The sequence below is a fragment of the Filicampus tigris genome, chromosome 17 (genome assembly GCF_054856515.1).
Source record: "Filicampus tigris isolate MCC_2025a chromosome 17, RoL_Ftig_1.0, whole genome shotgun sequence".
NCBI classification, from domain to species: domain Eukaryota; kingdom Metazoa; phylum Chordata; class Actinopteri; order Syngnathiformes; family Syngnathidae; genus Filicampus; species Filicampus tigris.
The window spans coordinates 8,187,721-8,209,754 of record NC_141233.1 but is presented as its reverse complement, the minus strand read 5'-3'; the positions used below and the strand labels follow the sequence as shown (position 1 = coordinate 8,209,754).

The following is a 22,034-nucleotide window of genomic DNA, read 5'->3' as shown; positions in this document are numbered from 1 at the left end:
GCTAAAGCAAATACAAGCACAACTGTCAGCTCACTCAGGAAACATTGATCATTACACAATTTGTCCCATTTTATTACAGCAATTGCAATTAAACCTAATTGAGGAGTGGGGTGGGCAGGTGCAGCCAGGAACAGAATTTTGCACCAATTAGCGCTACAATAATATGGTCCTAGATATTGCAGAACATAATATTTGCATTTTGATGGAACAAAAGTGCCTTGTGCCTGTGTACATGAGAACTGTTCTCAAGTGAAGACTTGTCCCATCTGCCTTGACAAAAACAGGCTAAGAGTTGGTGAGGGAAAGCGATCACATACATATGTCTGATGGAATTCAATTTGATGCATTGAGATTCTATGATTTATCGGAGCAGTTTTCTCTCAGAGGGGAAGTCAACCAAGCATTTTTTCGTCAAGAATATGTTCTATGCAGGCCCACGAGTTGAAACAAGGCATTCTGATTAATATTTCCTTTGTGGAATATGAGTTAAGCAGTAAAATCCAAATTTTAAACAGCTCACCTGTTTTCTGAAGCTGAGCCATGATTTGTCATTATCGGCGCCCTGAGCAACTGTGATGTCATTTTCAGTCGACAGCAAGAGACAAAATGGCCGCCCCCCCGAGATGGCTAAAAACGGGTGGATTTTGCTGTTTAATTCGTATTCCACAAACACAACATTAATCAGAATGCCATGTTTAGACTCGTGGGGGCGCATAGAACATATTCTTGAAAATAAATGTTTGGGTTGGCTTCTTTTTTAAGCATCCAATGTATGTCGACACTTTGTTACATCGATACAAAAGGGATGGGTAGCTGACAATAACTCCTCAGGTTTGATTTCTATTGGTTGCTTGATAGACATACAATGACAAAAACACGAGAATAAAATTTTACAGTCTGTTGTGACTGTGTTATGTCCAGCAAAATATAACAAAAAAAATAATTTGACACAAAATTTGACTTTTTAACTATGTAAGCTGTCGAAAGGCAAACCTTTATTTTTTGTTGCTGCCTGTTTTGGAACATCTAATTAAAAATGTAAACTGTAATAAAATTCCTTTCCTTTCTTCTTTTTTTTCAAATCCAAAAGGATCCATATCACCAATTTAAAAAGAACTGTTGAAAAACTCAACAATTGTCAAATCTGTTATGTGACTTCAAGACAGCTGACATTTACACAATTACTCAAAAAGGCACCTGGCAAAAATAGTCAGAGAAACAAAGATTTTCACATATTTATGCCAACACTTTCAATATTTCTTTTGTGAAATCATTACAATGTGGCCATAGTACATCTAATATTCATGGTATCGTGGCATTTCGGAAAAGGCCCCAAATTGACAGGCGGGAAAGGAGGCTGAGAGGAACAGATGTGAAAGTGTGAGAAAATAGAAAAGAGAAATGGAGCGGAGGAGTGTCGGGGACAAAGACGGAGAGAGGGAGAACCAGAGAGAGAGAGATCAGAGGGCCGGGGACAGAAGAACGGCGGACGATAAACGAATTCCCAAGCCAAAAGGAGGGACACGGAGAAATTACAGAACAAAAAGAGAAGACAGAAATGACATTTCTTAAGGGACTGCTGTGTGGCATGTGTAGGAAGAAAAATGAAATGTGAGGACCGGAGAGAGATGGAAAGGCAGGAGAGGGCATGGGGAGAATGGAATGAGTAAGAGCAAGAAACAAAAGAAGAAAGTGTGTGACAGGTAAGACTAATTCATGAGAAATGACGGGAGTTGGCGAGGCTCACGGCCGCACTCTACCGATTCGGGGGCGGAGGTGGGATTTTTTTTTTTTGGTGGGGGGGGGGGGGGGGTTAGTGGAGAGAGGAGAGCATGTGATATGGATCCTTTGAGGCCGCATTTTTTTTTTTTTTTTTTACAAAAGTGTTCTCTCCAGAAGTGGGAGATGAATATAAAGCGATAAATAAAAAACAGGTCTTCTTTTTCAAGGCGATTTTACTGGCAGGAAACTGGAGCAGAAAAAGACAAAAGGTGAGGGAGAGATTGGCAAAAAAAAAAAAAGCAAACGGAGAATAGCGAGATGCACAAGGGAATGGGGAAAAAATGTGAATAAGAAGAAATATGTGAAGTGACAGAGGCGAGAAAGAGTAAGCGAGGAAAAGATGAGAGATGGCGATAAAGCCAGAAGAGTGACAAGTGCCTTTGATGCTACCGCTCTTCACCTGTGGCAGTTTGGAAGGAGGAGCGTGCACGTGCGCGTTGGGTGTGTGGTTTTGTCTGCGTATGCATAAGCCCACGCATGCATTTGAGCGACCGCTTGAGCTAACCTATCTGTTATGATGAAGTTCACACTGGCGTGTAAAGACAGGATTGATAAGGCAGCCGCTCATTTGTAGTGCGGAAGAAGTTGGAAAGTGCATGCTTGGCGTACACAAGCACTGAAGTTGCCACTGGGGGGGTTCCACAAATATACCGAACACACTTCACAACCGAAGTTTGCGTGACAGACGAGTACAGCGAAGCTTTCAAAGACAACTCGGTCTTGATTTGCCGTGTCTTACAGCAGACTGTATCAAAGGCAGGCCACACCGTGGCAAGTACCATCAAAATGTATCATATGCGATGTTCCATGCACATGCATGCGCAACAAAAGATTAAACTTTGGGACAACAACAGGTGAGACTGTAAACACGCTGCTAGGCCAGTTGTTAACAATGGAAGAAAATAAAATGTGGTTGTTCCCTCAGGACTTGTCTGAAACAAATTTTCCAACACTCTGTCTTCTGAGTTTTTATGGACATGGGCAGACCTGTGCTTTTTGATCACATGTAGATCCATACTCGTGTAAACAGTAATTGTTGCTTGGTCGCAAATTCACCTAGTGGAGTTTTTTTTAATTAACGTATCCTTTGTGATTCTTTCAAAATGTGCCATTTTTGTTGTTAATTAACACTGTAAGATACCACAAGATGGAGCCAAAGTTCCGTCGAAATAGGAATTGGTCTCAAGGAAGTACAGTATGTTGAAAAGATAGCCCTCTGAGAGACAAGCTGAGTATGTCGGAGAGGAGCCTGGGTTGTCAGTGGAAGTTAGGAGAGTCTTTGCCATTTACGTATTTCCCTTGTACACGCATGGATCAGGGGCATTATTATTTTTTTTTTACATCAAATAATCTCTAAATCATTTATTTACTTCTACGCGTGATGTTCTAAGATTACTTTATACTATAAACAGTATAATAGTCACAGCCGAGTACTGATATCAGATATCATCATAGTCATGGAGGCTGCAGACACCAACCACAGATACTTAAGGCAAAAAAAAGTAAGTCCTCGACGGCAGTAGTTGGCACTATACTGCGGCATTTTGACACATTGGCGAATCATCATCTGCGTCAGAAAGAAAGGTCTTTGTTGACAATTTTTGGTATTTGTGTTACGAGAAATGTTGTTAAAGTACTAGAGGTATTAGCACTTGGTATCGGTGAGTACTCAGAGCGAATACTCAAACTGGTATCGGTCTGAAAATAAGTGGTATATAAACATCCTGACAGTGCATGCAACTTTTTCAGGATGATCAACAAATTACTTTCGCTATCAAATAATGCTCGGTCCCTCCCCCCATATAACGTAATTTATGCATAAACATACATCTAACTATATTAACAAATGGAGACATCTGATGTTTTGTTTTCCGGCTTCCGACTGTTCAATATGTGCTTGAGAGCTGACTTCATGTGGACAGAGATTTTTGAAACCTTGTTGTGTGGACCCTGAAGGAAGGCACGATTTATACGATTTTAAAAAGTCTACACCCCGCGACCCTTGTGAGGATAAGCGGTATCGATAATGGATGGATGGATAAAAAGTTTACATGTGAACTTCGCCTCACTCCCTCGCACAAATCCACCCTACATGCTTTCAGCGTTTGCATGGACAACTTGTCTAGTTTTTAAAAACTTCCACCTCTGCTTTTAAATGCTTGCTATTGGCCAAAACGTCAGCTGCAACACGTCTGAAAACAGTGTAGCGTAAACAGGCCCTCAGAGAACAGAGAAGAGAGGGAAAGAGGAGCTGGCGGCGGCGATAAAGGTACGGTCTCCAAAGTTGATGTCATTCTATCTACAAACGCATCACACGCTGTCTTTTAAGTTGGGCTTCTTTCAACCTGAGCCAGTCAAGATCACAGGCGCACATATTTCCACTACCGTGTGGGTAAACGCGCACCTTCCACTGCATCTCTTCCCACTTGTGTTGCCAATTCCATGCAGAGCAAAGCCAAATAAAGGCCACCGCGCACAAGGCTGATTAATCACCCTTAATCACCCCACATGCATTCCTGAAATAACCTCATGAACTATTGATGAGCTGCTATATCAAGGTCCCTGAGAGCTGGGAGGTGTTCGCATCGGCCAAAAACAGAGTGCGATGGTGACGGACGCCACCACTGACCCCGATCATTTTGCAAATTCAGATTTATTGCCGGTTGTTATGAACTGCAGCCGTGTTGTACACACAGTGGATGGATGTTTGGGCCATATTCTACGGAGCACAGGACTTCAAAGCATTTTTTGGAATTTTGGAATCCACTTAAGACTTATATATTTTTTTTTGTTGCCGTTCATTTTGGAATTTGTACTCATAACTTTCGTCTCCGCTTGAAAATAATTTGCAATGTGTAGGCAGGGTTGGAAAAACGAATGTCAAACAAAATTTCATCTGGATCTGACCAGACTTAGCATTTAAAGTCAACACAGAAACTTTTATAAGTTGTTAGGGCCCGACAGATTAACCAGCCGATTTTATCGGCGGATATTTGCCCTTTTCAAAAGAATCATATTTGGCCAGAGTTTTTTCGATTTTTTCGATTTAGCATTTCTGTACAGTGAATGTATACTCGTCAATTATGTTTTTTTCAGTGGAGATGGGTGGGGGAGCGTCTGATGCTGCCCCACTGTAAATTTCAAACTTTACTGATGCAAAACATCAAGTAGTAAAAGAAAGTAAAAGAAAGGAAAAAGTCCAGAATTATTTGGTTAAGAGAGAGTCTACTCTTTCATTTGGTAGATTTGGTATATATAGCATGTATAGTGTTACAATCTCATGAAACAGTAAATGCTGTTCAGTGTTGGAGTCACTCACAATAATGTCCTTGTGGCATTTTTCCACTAGATGGATCTCTTCCTCCATTTAAAGCAATTATCATCTAGGGAGACAATGACGTATGCGCCATTTATCGCGTGGCCATGTGTGAACACTCGGGATGGGTACCGAGCACCGGTAAGTGGAACCGGGGCTGTATTTTTTAAAAAATGCAGTAATCAATAAGCTGCACCCTTAACGGTTCTGTTAACAGTCTTGGAGAAATTACTCAAATTAATTTTCAATTATTTTAGCCTATATGAATGTGATTTTGCACCTTCTACCTCTATGATGTTGTTTCTAACAAACAATAAAATTAAAATGTTCATCTGGGATGGATGTTCATCATCAGAGGTGAGCCATCCCGCCCCACGGCTTCACCTGTAACTCCTTCCTGTGCCAATGTAGTGCTGTGTGATTATATTACGACATGATAAGTGGTCTTATTTTAACACGTTCGTTGTACCGTATAAACTTATCGTTTTTATAAGGTTATTTTGATGTGTGGGATCGATATTTGTGTGTTTGGTGGGGAGAACAGTTTGGTTAAGTTTCAGCATATGCATGTCTCCGGACACACACACACATTTCTTGGTGGGGAACTTTGTTTCGGGAAATTTTTTTACAAAAAAATTATACGAAAAAAGGGTACGCGCCAGTTTCAGTTTGATTCTCTTTCTGTTCATTATATTTTTAGAATGGAACACGTGCATGTATTATGTTTCGGCAGTAACTAAGTAACTACCGTAACTCATTAGGTTGCTTTTATACAGCAAACATTTATGACCTCAATATAAATTCATCAGTTCTGCTTTTTTGCATGTTTTTGTACTTGAAAATTCCTCTCTGTTGTAAAGTTAGACAAATATTGAAGGGCAACGCATTTGAAAACTCAAATATTCTGCTTGTAATTCTCGTATTTGTTATTTTAAGTGCTATGGGACCAAAAAAGAAGTTATTTTATTCATCGTATATATATTTTTTTATAAATTGACTGACTGATTAATATCTACCAAATATGAAATTCGACATCAGCCTCAAAAACCCTTCTCGGTCGGGCCCAAATAGTATCATAGTAATTTTCTAAGGTTCTAGATCATTCCCTCAATGATTCTGCAGTCAACAAATGTTTAAGTCTTGGCGGAGGTACAAAGACACACACTTCCATAAAAAAAAAAACCCAACAAGAATAAACCCCCAGCACACCTCCACAGAGGCGCACGTTGAAACACACAAAGGCTGACTTGGAAGCTGTCAAGTGCGAACAAACTGATGACAAGACGCCGACAGATGGAGTCACTGAGGAGAGACGGGCGACGCATTCAACTCAATTAGCAACGTGCGGCTGCGTGACGCTGATGGGATATGGAATCTTACCATGACTAGCAACCTGTCAATCCAGCAACAGAGCCACAAAACAAGCAGCACGCAAGATGCAATAAATTAAATCTAATAAACCGATAAATAAATTAATTTATGAATTAATGGCATAAACCCAATGAGCTCTGCATCACAAAACAGGGCATAATGTGACCTGGGAGCCTCAACACCCCCACACCCCCCACCCTGCGAGCACACACACACAATCACTCACACGCGCGCGCCAGAACAAACCGGCAGCAGGGACGCTGAGGCAAAGGCGGCGGAGGATAACGACAGAAATAAGAGAAGCGAAAGAACAATGGCTGCTTGCCTATTTCCTGCTCACTCCATCTCTCCCTCTTACCTGTGCACGCATTTGAGAATTCTGTTCATATATTATCCTGCCATGGTACCTAATGAACCAGGCGTCTCCACCCTGACACTTACGCTTGGCTAGGCAACCCTTATTACAGAGTGGCGGCGCGCGCACACGCACACGCACACACAGGCCATCACATAATCTGTATCATGGGGTGCATGAAACATCTCTTGCTGGTCGTGATCACCAAATCAAAATGCTGCTTTTTCTTTGCTGTTACCCTGCAATTGTCATGTGATGTTTGCGTGTCAGTCACAGGAATACCAAATTCCCAACAAATACAATGAGACTGCACAAAGACCCCCGTGGAACATTGTGACAGACACCACGTCCCTCCGGAGTAGTTGGTTATGATAATGTTTTATTGTTCCAGACTTGCTCAAATATGCTCTTTTTCATCTTTTTTTTTTGCAGCATTGTGAGTTTTCTCCCTTGTAAAAGCACAAAATCAAATGTATGTTTTGGAGCAACAAGCTAGGATGTATCCTGCAGTGTGATGACTGTTAAAAAAAACAACAACAACAAAAAAAAAACATTACTTGGAAAAGAAAAAGGCTTCCTACAAGTACTTAAGTGGCAAACCAGCAGGGCTGTGGGATGCCAATCAGCTGCAAGTTGGAGCAACAATGGCAAAGCTGGCCCAATAAACACCCAATCACATGACGGTGTGCGCTGTGCAGGTGAGAATGGAAGGACGCTTGATTAAATTGCATGGGATGTCATTCTGCAAGGCACCCAGTTTGAAGCTCAATGCAGAAAAAAAGAATAGCAAAAAAAAAAAGATGTAAGAAAGCAGAAATTGCTGTCCCTCATCCCTTTAATCTAAGATTAGATGCTTGGACTTGTGGTGATGTAATCTCTTTTTGAGAGGTGATTGCTGTGGCTCAGCTGCAGATTGTGATTTTCAGACGTGTGGATTCTGACCACCGTTGCACTTGAAGCTCTGTGTTGGAACACGCACAAATTCACGGCTCATGCAGGTTTATGCCAATCAGTTACGTCATTTGCCCATTCTAAATACTGTTAACTTTTTTGTTTCCACTTTCTATTGCATTTATTTATCCACATGAGTCAAAATATTGCAAAGACGACATAGCTAAACCTATCTCCAACTACTCTACATTTAGTACGCTACATTTTATTCTTTATCTTTTTCTTGACCTGCACTCCGGGGGAAATCAGACCAACATTGGATAGATTCTCTGGCACATTTGTTCAACATCAAATGTCCATAATTATTCATTCTAATTAGACATTTATACCTTACTATTAATTTATAATTTGAATGCTCTATATTATGCTAGAAGTCACCAGGAGCCAAATAACACATAAACACATACAAAACAATCAGTTAACTCAATATTATGCCAGTGTTGAACACGTTTGCCAAAACTGTGACTGTAAAATTGACAATAAAACGTCTTGAGTCTAAAAAATGAAATACTGAAAATTCAATACCAACATAGAACTGCACGTTTTGTATTTGTAAAGGACAGATGTTTGATTCCCATTTTGATTATTAGATTGTGCATGTGCAATTTATCTTGTGACTGGTCGTGAAAGGCGTTGCTCATTCACTAAGAAAATATGATATTTCAGCAGAGCGTACAATGTTGACATGATTGCTAAACTGCCTAAAAGACAACCACCTATTTTTGTATTCCACCTGTCTGACAAATCAGCTATCTGTGTGCTGTTATTCTTAACAATAACTCAAACGGAGGAAATCATGGTCCTATTAACAGCGTTTGACGTAAAGCTGTGAATTATTAATCATTCTGCGAGAGGGACCTCTCCAAAGAGGACTCTGCAGAGAATACATACTGTTTCAAAATAAAGACACTGTATACAAGTTTGCCCTCCGTAAAATGACTGGCCATGATAAAAATAATTTTCATGGCAAATAAATACAAACGTTTCTTAAATCAAAAGACAAAAGGGCATGATTTTCAAAATAAAGACACAGAATTTTATAAAAGAATTATAAAAAGAGTTTTTATGGCAAATTTGAAATGTTTCTTGAATGAAAAGACAAAACAGGATGATTGTGGAGAGCTGTTGTCAAACACGCCCAGGGCTGAGCATGCACAATTAGCATTTCAATGGAGACAGAGTACCGAGCGTGGAATTTGCAAGTTCTGGAAGAGGGAGGGGGCAGAAGTGGACTAAAGTCTCCTCTTTGGGAATTTAAGTGTGTTAATGGAGTGCCTTTGTTGGTGTGATCAGCATGTTTTTAAAACTGTTACAAAGGCAACATATTTCATGGATGCGGCGTGGCAGACATTTAGCCAATTCCCTCCTGTGCTGCACTCAGCTGTAAGATGCCTGGCTAAGCACCAATCAAGCTGTAAATACAGGCTACAACGCCAGGAGAAGTTTCACCAACAATGTCCTCTAAATAATGGCATGCATACATGTCTTGACTTTGACATAATGTAAGAGATATATTATTATACAGATTAGGAAGCCCTTTTCAACACTGAAGGTAATTTCAACCAAGCCAGTGTCTAGCCTATGTTTGAGTGTGTGCGCATATTTGCGGGGCAGTGGATGTAAACTTGTGTATTCCGGGTCAATCTCACAGGAGGTTTAACCTTGGTAAATCCACTATTAGGTGTTCTGAGAATGATGATGTGAGCAGTAGATCCTCCCCAATGCGTTCACTTTCTAAGAGCATTCGGCAGGTCACAAATAGAGACGCTATGGGGGTATTACAAGGTCAAAGGCTGGCTAACTCTCAATATGATGACAATTTCAAGGTGGCATTTTCATTTCCTGAAGAGACTGATTTCCCTTGGCAGCTGAGGCCGAAAAATGTTTACTTTTGCTTATTTCGCCTTCGCTTGAGAGAATGCATAGCGCAAATACTGTACGTGGATTCTGGATGTGTAAAATAAAGGCAGTCGTAGACTGCACGTCCCAAGAAAATCCTAATCAATATTGCTTTCTAACACCTACACAAGCATAAAATCAGACCACTTCTCCAATACACAAATGTGCCTTTCTGGGCTTTTTTTGGGGGGTATTTTTTCATTTTGTCCTTCAAACGTCTTCTGGGGTGCAGCTGTGTGGCGAAGCAGTGGGAGCAGCTGATGTTTTTAATGGCACATGGTTTGTCTCCTGGTGGTGAGATAAACATGGGGAAGAGATTAAAACCCCAGGCTTTCTTCCACAATCTCCTGCCTCCATCCTCCATCTCGTGCACTGGTCATAGCTAAATCTCATTCAAAACCGGACGCACCCGGACTATGAGACATAGCATATACACAGGCACCAAATGGTGGTGACATACACTGGTAGATTCTTAAGCTAAAACAATGTAGTAAGTAGGAACCTACGCATTTAAGGTTGTATTTACATTAGCGCCATTTAGTCAAAAATCACCCAAATTTCTCCTCTTAGTTTGTTTGGTCAAGTGGTTAACCTCTTCAGTAGACCGAATCAACCACCGGTTGGAACCGTACCGAGATGCCGTCATCGAGCTGGTGTGGCTGTGATGCTACCTTGATTTATTATACCTGGCCAAGAAACGTATCAGGCAATTTGCAGATTGTAATGGTGACATAATAAGATTTGATGACGCATGAAGCACATGTATGCAGTTTGTATGTTGTTGTCCAGGCCTGATACTAGCTGTCATGTTCACCTTGTGATGAAGCTAATGTTTGCTGATATACTGTAGCCTTTTACATTGGTCACATAGAATTTGTTCATTGAGTAGTCCCTTTATTCAAGTGCAGAGAGACACGGGTGGCTAGGCATATGATATCCTAATATATACACATACTGTATACAAGCAGTCTAGGCCAAATTAACCTATTAAGCCCGGGAGCGCATAACCGCGTTTCTACCATTAGAACCGGGAGCGCGTCTTCCTACCTTTCAAATCGGGGGAGCGGATACGTCACTGTCCTTTTTTTAATCCAATTCTCCGTCTCTTAGCCAACTTAATGCATCAGAATATACACGTGATGGTGTCGCGACACCGCGGAGGATGTCTCGAATTTTTTCGAGTCGTAGGTAGGCTAATGGCGGACGCCTTCGATCGCCGGGAGCTCTGATTAAAGTAAGTAACGGCAGTGATATACAGACGACGTGCACGACCAGTGGAACCAGTCGAACGTGATATGATATGGTTTGTAGACAATTGCAATATTGACGTCTTTGCAACAGAGTAGAGGATGGCAATTACCACTCGATTTAAAAAAAAATTAAAATAGTGCTTCTCTTGCAATGACACGTTATTCTTACGTAAAAGCCACATGTCTAAGCTCTTTAATTCTTTTGGAATTATGTTTCTGTCTGCTACAGAGGCTGAGATATTAATCATTTTGGAAGTGTGGAATTTCTGGGAGAACTTCAGATTTTCAAGGGTAATTCCAAAGGCGACCTTAGGTTTTGGGGAGTTGTTGAGGAAGGCGCTTTAGGCCTTAATGGGTTAATGTGAAGGCGCAGACTTAAGGTCTTAGATGTGACACATATTTAGTGGCAGCCTCCTTCACTCAATGCATAGGATGAACTGTTCACGTCTCAGTCGGTGTTCCTGTTTTCATTACCAATATAAATAAAACCAATTCTTAATTTTTTAAGGTCTGTGTATGAACAAGAGTGTCTTCAAACGGAGGTAATTACAATTGCCACTCATGTGTTTCTTAAAGGTAAAGACATTTAGGACGATGGGTTGGTGTCTGTAAATTAGCAACAAAGCACCTGGCAATGAAGTGAAGGGCGGTGGGGATTTGTATTTGAGGAAGAGATTTTTCATTTTATTTTGGTAAGTTGTTAAGAAAACCATTTTTGCTTCATGTTGTGTTTAATAGTGCTGTTTTCCCTAACTAGTTCATATTTCATAACCTTTGTGAAGGTTTTAGTGTGTGACAAGAGACAAATGGACCGTGGGGTTTGCAAAGCCATCAAGTCATTCAGACCAGGGAAAATGACCAATAGTGTGAAAGCATAGCAAGTCTGCTGGTTGTCAATGTGGACACGGCACAAGCTAGCTGGCCAGAGGATGATGAGCTGGAGCAGTTATTAAGAGTGGCGAAACACATCATTTCCTGTCACTGTGATTATGCCATGGTGGGAGGCCTCCAGGTGGAGGTAGATCTATAGCGTACGATTAGCTCTGCCATTTAAATGACATTCACACTCCATGGTAATCTTGGGTGTGTGAAGATGAGACTTTTCAGTGCAGACCAAGTGAGCTGACAAGGGAAGGTGCAGAGATCACAGCTTCTCCTTGACATGAACGCCACGTCAATCAGTTAAGGCCCACGGCATACCGAGCGATGCGACTGAACTGGAAAAAAACTGAACTGGAAAAAAACATACCAAAAAAATACTCTGCGGCGCATATTATGAGATTGTCCCTTATATAACCAATAACCAACTCACTCCAGCTGAAAAACTGTGAGTCCCTACGTTATTATCTGGAAACAATATTTTGAGGCACCACATATACTGTACTGTGTCTTTTTTTTTTTTTAATTGAACCACAAATAACATGGCGTGATTGCCAAGGAAGTGGAGGTTTACTGGGGCCGCAAAGAGAGGAACAGGAGAGAGTGTTGGTTTCATTCATTGACTGCACAGCATTTCCATGGCCGAGTCTTTCCAACGGTGCACTTTGTCATCCACGGGTACTTTTGAAGTTATATGGTAAAGAATTATTGTAAAACACAAATAATATATAGAATGGATGGATGTCGCTTTGTACACGGAAATGTAGTTGAAAAAGCTCACATGCATTTTGTGACAGAGTCAACAAGCATTTTCATCTACAGGTACAAATGTAATAATAAATAGTTCATTGTTTTATAACATGATATATATTCTGTATCATAGTACACTATAAAATGCTGATGTTAGGCAATTCAAAATTGGACTCACAGAATTGGAATCAGTGGTCGGCAACTCAGGACAACTAGTTACCGAACTTCGCACACTGTGCGACAGTTTAGTCGATTGCGGTGGTGTCCTTCGGCAATCGCCGGGCCTTAATCAGACCCCGCGGCTGATTGTTTACTCTGAATCAGTGAGGCCATACAGTGGTCAGAGCAAAGAGCAGTTCCAATCTGCAAACACTACAAGTCCAGTGGAACCAACAGGGATGGAGGTTTATTTAGAAAGGGATTTCCAGTGGAGGATATTCACAAGTGGACCTTGTGGACATGCTTGTGAAAAGATACTGCGTTTGAACTCCCTCCAAATAGGTTTTGTGCTCTTGTAATGATAACAGCCATTTGCTGGCACGGCTACTTGGGTGAGAATTGGTTAACTTGTCTCCCTTGAAGGAAATTCATCTCTTAAGTTGTGCCATCTTTAAAACTCAAATGAGCCGTTTCCGTCTCTTGCCAGGACAAAAAGAAGACATTATCAAACCTCTTTCTCGCCATTGTGAGGGATCCATTTGGTAAACAGCCTGTGTCCTGCAGCAGTAATCAGAGGGCATTTTTTGAGGGATTTGCAGGCTGGCCAGGAGGCATCCGCTGGAGTGATCTCTAATTGCTACAAGCAGAGGCGTAGGTTGCCTGGCGCTCTTTTGAAGCCATCGGCAGCAGTTTGCAGCCAGAGGAGGTAGCAGGGGGAGGCTCCCCATTGAGGCACTTGCCTTTTTCTTTATATCCTCCTTCTCTTCTCCTCACCATGACATCATTATGCTTCTCCTTGTTCTCACTCCCCCTTCTTCCCATTCCCTTCTCTCTACTTCCGTTTCTTTTCGAACAGCACGTGTTCCCTGTCCCGACTCGGCCTCTTCCCCTCCACTCCTACACAGTCAATGAGCCAGCAATCACTTTGCAGCCAGACATCCTCTGCTCAGTCGGCCATGTTCAATCCCTAACACCGGTGGCTGATGAGGCATTGTGGTGACGTCAAATACAGTGGTTTTTCTGGGAACAACAGTTAACCTGTGGAGGCACAGCTCTGCTTCCTGGGTTGCTGGACTCATACTGTGGCAGCCTTTGTATAATGAATCGAATATGCCAAAGAGAAGAAAGCTAATGAAGCCAATTATATTTTTCTTCTCACCCAGTGGGGCGAGAGACAAAAGTCCAATAGTCACTGTGTCATGACACATATGGCAACAAAGAGTAAATATTAATTTGATATTGAGGGATATTCTCTGGTTTGGACATAACCGAAGTGTTGATTACTTTGGAGTAGAGACCAAACTGTCATACCAGGATTATAGCAACCAAAATTATCATGGTTTCAATATTATCATGTTGTTGCTATTACGCCCATCTCCCACCCCCCCAAAAAAGTACTGATCCTTACTTAAAATTACTTTTATACTTTCGTGACAGGGAATCATTTAAATAACTGCTTACAATACCCATCTTGATTACAATTATGGGCGGGGATCACAGATGATTCACGAGATTTCACAGGTTGTCCCCCGTCTCAGTAATTATCTTGAGGTAATTTCCCTTCTGCTGGAATACACCTACACTTCTGCACGACTGCTCTTTGTAGGTGAACAAATATCACCATCATCTCGGCTGCCTTCCGCCATGTTTGGTTTTGCTGTTAGAGTCGTGTCCTCTCTTTCTTTGTCTTGTTCTTCATTTTCTACTGTTTGCGTGTTCTTCACGTTTGTTTGTTGTTGCCATGCAAACCAGATGGGAGAAGTTAAAGGACACCTTCTACTCTCAAACATGCTAAATAAGTCAGTAATTCACCGTAAAAAATTAAACGGTAAAACTAACTGGAATTTTGTCAGTAAACCATAAACTGTTTCATCCCCATGCAGGAGCAGTACCGCTCTCCTATAAAATACACACCATCAAACCGTTTTGGATTGTTTGCAAGGCAGCTCGCTCAGTGTGACATTGACTTCTCCCTGCCAACTTCACACTGGGAGCTGCACTTGCAAGCTTTTCTGCCAATTCAGGTAAAGAGATTACAGACACACACCATGCGGTCTTCTGTTCCTCTGCCAGATGGAAAAACAGCCCTTACAAACAGTGGAGAAAAAAATGGCAATACACGAATTAATGTCGTCCTCACACAATGCCATGAATCATTTTCTTGTCCAGGAACGTTTTTTTTTTTCCTAATATACACAACACTGATACAAATGTTTATCCTGGTCCCCAAATCTGTTGCACATTACTGGCACTTGCATCATTCAAAGCAAAGCAGGAATTTAGCTTACAATCAGTCACACAATTAAAGCTACACTAATGGTTGCTGTCTGCATGCTAACTTATACTGAGCAATATTCAAGAAACTTACACATGGATTTCATCATTCTTGTTAATGGTGTAATTAAAAAACGGGGAGAGAGAACGTGTGGAAATAAGCAGAGGTACCACCTTTAATATTTTAGCTCACACCTTTGAAATAAGTAAATGAAGTCAAGGTCTTGAGGAAAAGGTCAGGCTTCATGAAGCATTTATTGGATTATCTTGCAGCAGAGATTTAAACCAATTCATTGCCTTCACATAATTATCAAAATGTATACATGTCTTTCTATTATAAATTCAACTTTATAGTAGTGCTTGTAGCTACAGCATGCTGGATGATGCTTCTGCTTGCTACTTTCTGCTATCAGATACAGCCACCGGCTAGCCTCTAGAGCAGAGCACGTATGTCTTCCCCTGCCTCTCCATGGCAAAGACTCCAACAGTGTCTTTCCATGGCCACAGACATAATTGGGTCGGTCCCAATCCAGGCTAAACAACAGGAGATTTCGTAACAGCAGTGGGACCTAGAGAGAAAGGGTGCAGGCCCAAAGGTGAGAGGACATGCCCTGCGTCCTCTCAACCACTGTCCCAGCCCATAGGCAAATACTGTAGCTGGTGGGAGATGGTGAGCAGAGCCAAGGAAGGAAACACACCTCGGGGAGGAACACAATGAACAAACAACCTACTTTCAACAAATTCAAGATCTCCTGGCAACACACCCGCTCTAAAAATTGTCAGCTCCTTGCTTAAATCATTGTCCGCCAAACCGACAGGATTGAGGGATCCGCTTCACCAACACCTGGGCTGAAATCCAGCGCACCCACATAGCCATTGAAAATGACTGTTGGACATAGAAAGACAGCGAGATACAGCAACAAGTGAACACAATCAACTTCCAAGCTTTCTATGATGTCATCAAGTCTATCTGTGGCCCAGCTTTTCAATGTCCACAAACATGCTTGCGCTACATGGGTAACTTCAAACCCCTCCTTAAGCAGTGTAAAATCATACCTACAGCACTCAAATCCCTGGCTGCTGATCCCCATGTCTGGAGTTCCACCTGCCACCAGAGAATTATTCACCTTCAGGAGCAGGTCAAATAGAGGTGGATGCAGAGAGGTATCCATGTGCTGCAGGGCTCACACCCACCGGTACCATCCACCCCTGTCCCTATGTGGCAAGACCAGCGGATCCCAGCCACGTTGCTGTATTCCATCAAAACACACCCGTGAAGATTACATTTTCTGTTTTGGACCCCTATTTTGATACACTATTGATTTCTTAGATTAATATAACGCATTATAAATATAATATAAATATATTATAATAACAATACATTCATGAAATCTATATCTAATAGATCTAGTATTCATTAAGATTATGTATTAATTTATTAATATTGTTGATGTAATAAATACATTTGTTGGATTAGACGTCGCCATTAGTATATTCAGTGTCCCACTTAAACTAATTTCGGGATACGTTTTTGAAGGTGCATTAACATGATCGAAATGACTTGGGGAGTTTTTTTTCCTGCACTTACAGCAAATAGACTGGGTCTTGTCGACGTCGCGATTTCCATCTCTGTTCACAAACGGTTAGCCGAAATGCTCCTATGCTGCTGACATAAATGAGTTTGGAGCGTTCACAAATTCAGGGATGTAAGTCGTACTTGCTCTGTTTCTTCTCCTCTGGTCCGCTTTGCATCGTTCATGGAGACAGACCTCTTAGTCTTGTGAGAATAGTTTGGAGAAAGCCCTTCTGTGTTCCTGTAAAACCGTGTCTTACAGAAAAACGTAATGTCCGTGCTGAGATGAGTTTGTTTGTTTCAACCCCATAAACCACCTTTGGAATAAACTAGACAATATATGATAGAGATTGTGAGCCAAGACTTCTCTAAGATCAAGCTTCAGAAAGAGTCATACTTGAAGTGGAAATCAACCCCAACATATTTTTTTCAAGAATATGTTCCCAGCAGGCCCACTAGTTGAAACACGGCATTCTGATTAATATTGCGTTTCTGGAATATGAGTTAAGCAGCAAAATACACCCGTTTTTAGCCATCTAAGGGGGCGGCCATTTTGTCATTTCTGTCGATTGAAAATGACATCACAACTACTCAGGGCTCAGGTAACAACCAATCGCGGCTCAGCTTCAGAAAACAGGTCAGCCGTGACTGGTTGTTACCTCAGCCCTGGTTAGTTGTGATGTCATTTTCAGTCGACAGAAGTGACAAAATGGCCACCCCTAGAGATGGCTAAAAACGAGTGGATTAACTCTTATTGCACATACGCAATATTTATCTGAATGCCATGTTTCAACTAGTGGGCTTGCATCGAAAATATTCTTGAAAAAAAGATGTTTAGGTTGACTTTCCCCTTTTAAATTAATTTTCTTTTATTTTTTTTTAATCTCATGTGTGTCTAGTAACTAGTCCCAATACATTTGTCCATATATTTTTATGTTGTCTCTGTCAGCTACATACACACAAAATACTCTTGGATCTGCTGCACTTGCACTCTCTTACTGTCCTATGAGTCTGGCATTGAAACATACAAAAAAAAACTGTACAGAATGCATGAATGTACACATCCCTACTTTATATCTTGCTACAAAATGAGTTTCAGGAGAAAAGAGAAGGTGGAATGGAGGCAGAGCAATGGGGGTACTGCGGTAAAACATGGAACAATAGGTGCCCTCTGGCATCAACCCCTGGACGGTCCAAGCTGCTCACCGAAGGCATTGAAGTCGTCCACAATGAACGGCTGCTGAGGCAAGAGCGGCTTTGGAGAGTTCAATTTCCAACACAATCGGCAGTATTCTACTCCTTTAAATGCCAAGGAGATGGTGCTCTACACGCGCCTTTGTTGGGGGCTTTGCTTATGGCGATTGTCCTCTAAGCAGGAGACATGGCGGGAGAAAGACGAGAGGTGGTGAAGTCGTGCAGGGTGTGGGGCAAAAGAGGAAAAAGACTGCAGGAGATAGTGAATGAAAGAGAGCAAAAAAAAAAAATGGAAAATGGGAAATGTAGAGAATGTCTCTGGCATTCGTTGGTTCGGCCTCACGGGGACCGTCTGAAGGACAATGCTGCTACTATTGGAGCGTGACGTTTGTCCTCTATCCAATTCAGAACAGAAATCACACTTACAATCAGGTGTCAATCATGCATCTTCTTCCCACCTTGACTCCACCACATTAAACTCAACGTCAGACAGTAATAAGCAATCACATTTTTTTCACAACCTTTGTAGGGGTTGGTTTGCGCTGACAGTTTTTAGGCAATAATGTATTATTACTATTACAATTTCAAAAGTTATGATAATGACAACTTCTGAGAAAAATGCATTGTTGTATTTAGAATTATATGTACAAAAAGTTGCATTGTGAACTGTAGGAAGTTGTATATCAGCATAATGGATTCAGAGCTATTTCTGATATTTTTATTCACATACTACAGCAAAACCTGGAATTATTTTTTCATGACTCAATCTGTAGGATAAAAATCTACACAGGTGGGAAATTGATTTGGACTGCAGGCAGCTAGCTATGCAGTCAGTGGACCAAGGCACTAGTTTCACTTATAATATATTTAATGCCCTTTCCTTTGTGGTCATGGAGCAGTTGAGTCATTAATATTACACAACCACACCAGTGGCACTGATGAATTATTGAAATTTTCTTATGGGTCTGTAATATTCAATGCGTTTCATCTTGGAGACCTGTTGTCTCAAGATAAAAGCGGTAAATGTCGACTGTTTCAAATTCCCACTGGAACAAAATATCAAAATGCTATTAAGAGAACCAGTGAGCGAAGAAACTAACTGCACCTGCCTCCTGCCTCATTGTCACACTCAATATAAATACGGCTGTTGTCATCACAAAAAAAAAAAAAACACCAAGGAGGGGTTTTTCTCTGTCATTGTCTTCATTTGAAGGGCATTTTGCTGCCCCAAGGCAAACGTCTACCGAGTCCCAGAGCAGAGTGTCCGTACTCTCTCAGTAAAGGCTGTCTATGCAGCAGACAGGGAAGAAGAGGGAGAAAAACGCCTTCATCTCAAAGACCCCACACTGGGTCCTGTCATAACAGATCAAAATCCCCTCAAAGCTATAGATCACTTCCACTATAGTTCACATGTTCCACACTTGGAAACTGTTTACCAGGCTCAAAGAGTTTGTCTGCACAGCAAACACACACACAACCACCCCCACTCGCACACACACCCACACACAGACACAGAGGAGGAAGGCGTGTGAGAGACTGTAATGCACACTACAGCCCTGTATCAAGACAGCAAAGAGCATTGTTGGGTAATGTTCAACTTTCAATTGTCAAAAGCCACATTTCAATCACTATTGTTTTTTCGGTACAGATTGGTGAACAGAGGTCAGGTTTCCATTTCCACCTGCAAGGTGCATGGAGTTGGGAGGCCAATGGTCCCAGGTGAGCTGCAGTCTATATTGTCCCCAATAAGCGACACTGCAGTACAATGATTTCACCCATTAAGGATGGGAGCGCATAACCGCGTTTCTACCTCTAGAGCCGGGAGCGCTGTTGCGTCTTTCTACCCTTAAAGCCGGAAGAGCGTACACGTCACTTTCTATTTTTTCTATTCATTATTTCATTCTCGGTCTCTTAACCAATGAAATGCATCATAATATATACGTGAAGGTGTCGTAAGCCCGCGGAGGATGTTCCAGAATTATTTCGAGTGATAATGGCGGACCCTGCGGAGCTCTTAAATGAGTAACGCTAGTGATATGGATGACGCGATTGTGGACTTTGAACCAGTCGAACGTGACATATGGTTAACATGGTTAAGATATATGTTTGTAAACAATGACAACATCGACGTCTTTGTAAGAGAATAGAGGATTGTAGTTACCACTCGATTTTTTCACAATAAAAATAGTGCTTCTCTTGCACTGAGAGTTTATTTTTACCTCTTCGATTGAAACAGTAAAGATGAATAAACTCGGGTCTGTGTGAAAGCCACATGTATAACATGTATAATATGCTCTCAAATTCTTTTGGAATTATGTTTCTGTCTGCTACAGAGGCTAAGATATGAATTATTTTGTAGGTGTAGAATTTCTGGGAACACTTCAGGTTTTCAAGGGTAATCCCAAACACGACCTTAGGTTTTGGGGAGCTGTTGAGCCAGGTGCTTTTGGCCTTAATGGGTTTAATAGCATTGTCTCATCTTAGCAGCATTGAACAACATTGAGAACACAAGATTCAGCGTTTTATCTTTTGGTAATAAAATGTAAATGGTAACATAATGAGAGGAAAGAATAAAACATGCTCAACGTATTGCTTTGTTTACACCAGAGGTGGGCATTCGATCGGCAGACCGTTACTGACGGATGCCCGTTATGCTGACCATTGACGAATGACGGGAGTGAGTTTTCATCCGTCCGCGTAATCGTCACTAACTGCATCAGTCAGTACGTCACTGGCAAAAGCCTGCTTTTCAGACATTTTTTGGGGTGAATGACTGACGGACAAACGGACTTCTGACACACTAACTGACGGACTGACGGTTACAATTCAGTTCGTCACGAAAAATAACAGACTGACGAATGACGGACGGGTACCATGGCCTCTGACTGATGACTAATGACGGAAGAGCAAAATTGAGTAAAATACCCACCTCTGCATATCACATTACTGCTACATCCGGTTGCTGCTATGACGTTACCATCACAATCTTGTTGAGTGCATGCCGTCAACCATACCGTCAACCTTCCAGTTCCGAAGTTACTACTGCTGCCCCTATCGATCAACTGAGCAAGTGTTTAATGAACAAATGTAGTGCATTTAAAGGCGGCGAGGATGCGTCTCTGTAGACTAATACTTTCCTCACTATGGCCCAGTTCAGTATGAAGGAGTGACGAACTAACAAGAAAACTGAATGATGTGACACAAAAGCCTGCATCCTTCTCTTGTGGAAATACCTGTCGGTGCCTGTTGACTACTCACAGACAAAATGATCGAGAGGGAGAGGACAGAAAGTGACAGACACACCAACAGAGCGAGGCCCACTGTTACTTTCAAGTTCCTTTAACAGCCAATAGAAGCAGCCCAGATAAACACCAGCCCTATGTGTGGTAACCAGTGGTTAAATCCAGCCTTTGAGTGCGCTGTTTGGCTTAAACACACAGTGCTGGCTTACGGCGCAAGGAGGAAACCTGTCTTTGGAAAGTCCTCTGCTTGAGAGAGAAATGTTCCCTCATCTAAAGATAAGATGGCGATGAGCGTGCGATAAAGTCAGTGCTTCTCCTGGGCGTTATCTGACACTGTTATCTGACTGCACAGCACCCACCATCTCACAATCTCACACCCTTTAAGCACATCTCTGAAACACGCAGACACCGTGACCTGCGCACGTACACACAAGCTAATTCTGAAACATTCGAAACACCGTCGCAACTTATTGATCAGTTTGACACGCTCTCATTGTTCAACAGATGAGACACCTAATATCATGTGAAATGGAACTGTTTGTGTTATCACACAGGGAAAGGACATCAAATCTTGGCTTTGGCAGTTTACTGTGTACTCACCTCTATGTCTGTTCGTAGTCTTATCAAACATAAGCATGGCATCATCAACCTGAAAGAGAGGAGAGATGAAGCCTTTTTAGTACGTTTTTTTTTCCATCTTCATGTCATCTTCTGATCAATTCATTCCATTTAATTAATGCCGGATAATACGAAAAATAACCACCGCAGCATTGTCATACCAGATACCGTTTCCCCTTTTGATTCTGCCGCACAGATATGTGAGTGAAGAGTGGCAGAAAATGACAATAATGACAAGCACTGAGGAAAATGGAGAACTGTTTGGACAATTTGTTTGATGAACACCGATGTCCATTCTTGGGGAAGGAGACGGATAAATGCATTACACTAAGCAAAAGTGAGACAAATGGCCATCCGTCCTCATCTCACAGGCGCGCCAGCAGGAGCATCCACCATAATATCATCCCTCATCATGTCCAAT

General features: G+C 41.6%; 1 protein-coding gene across 7 annotated transcripts in view; it reads right to left on the bottom strand.

Annotated features, from left to right (window-relative positions):
• The window catches only part of LOC147133174 (RNA-binding protein Musashi homolog 2), a 243,410-nt gene that overhangs the window by 95,599 nt on the left and 125,777 nt on the right, over positions 1-22,034 (bottom strand). For all 7 annotated transcript variants that reach the window (XM_086057515.1, XM_086057514.1, XM_086057516.1 and 4 more), the window contains exon 7: positions 21,596-21,644. In XM_086057515.1, coding sequence (XP_085913641.1) covers positions 21,596-21,644 — 49 coding nt within the window. The remainder of the gene's footprint in view (positions 1-21,595; positions 21,645-22,034) is intronic.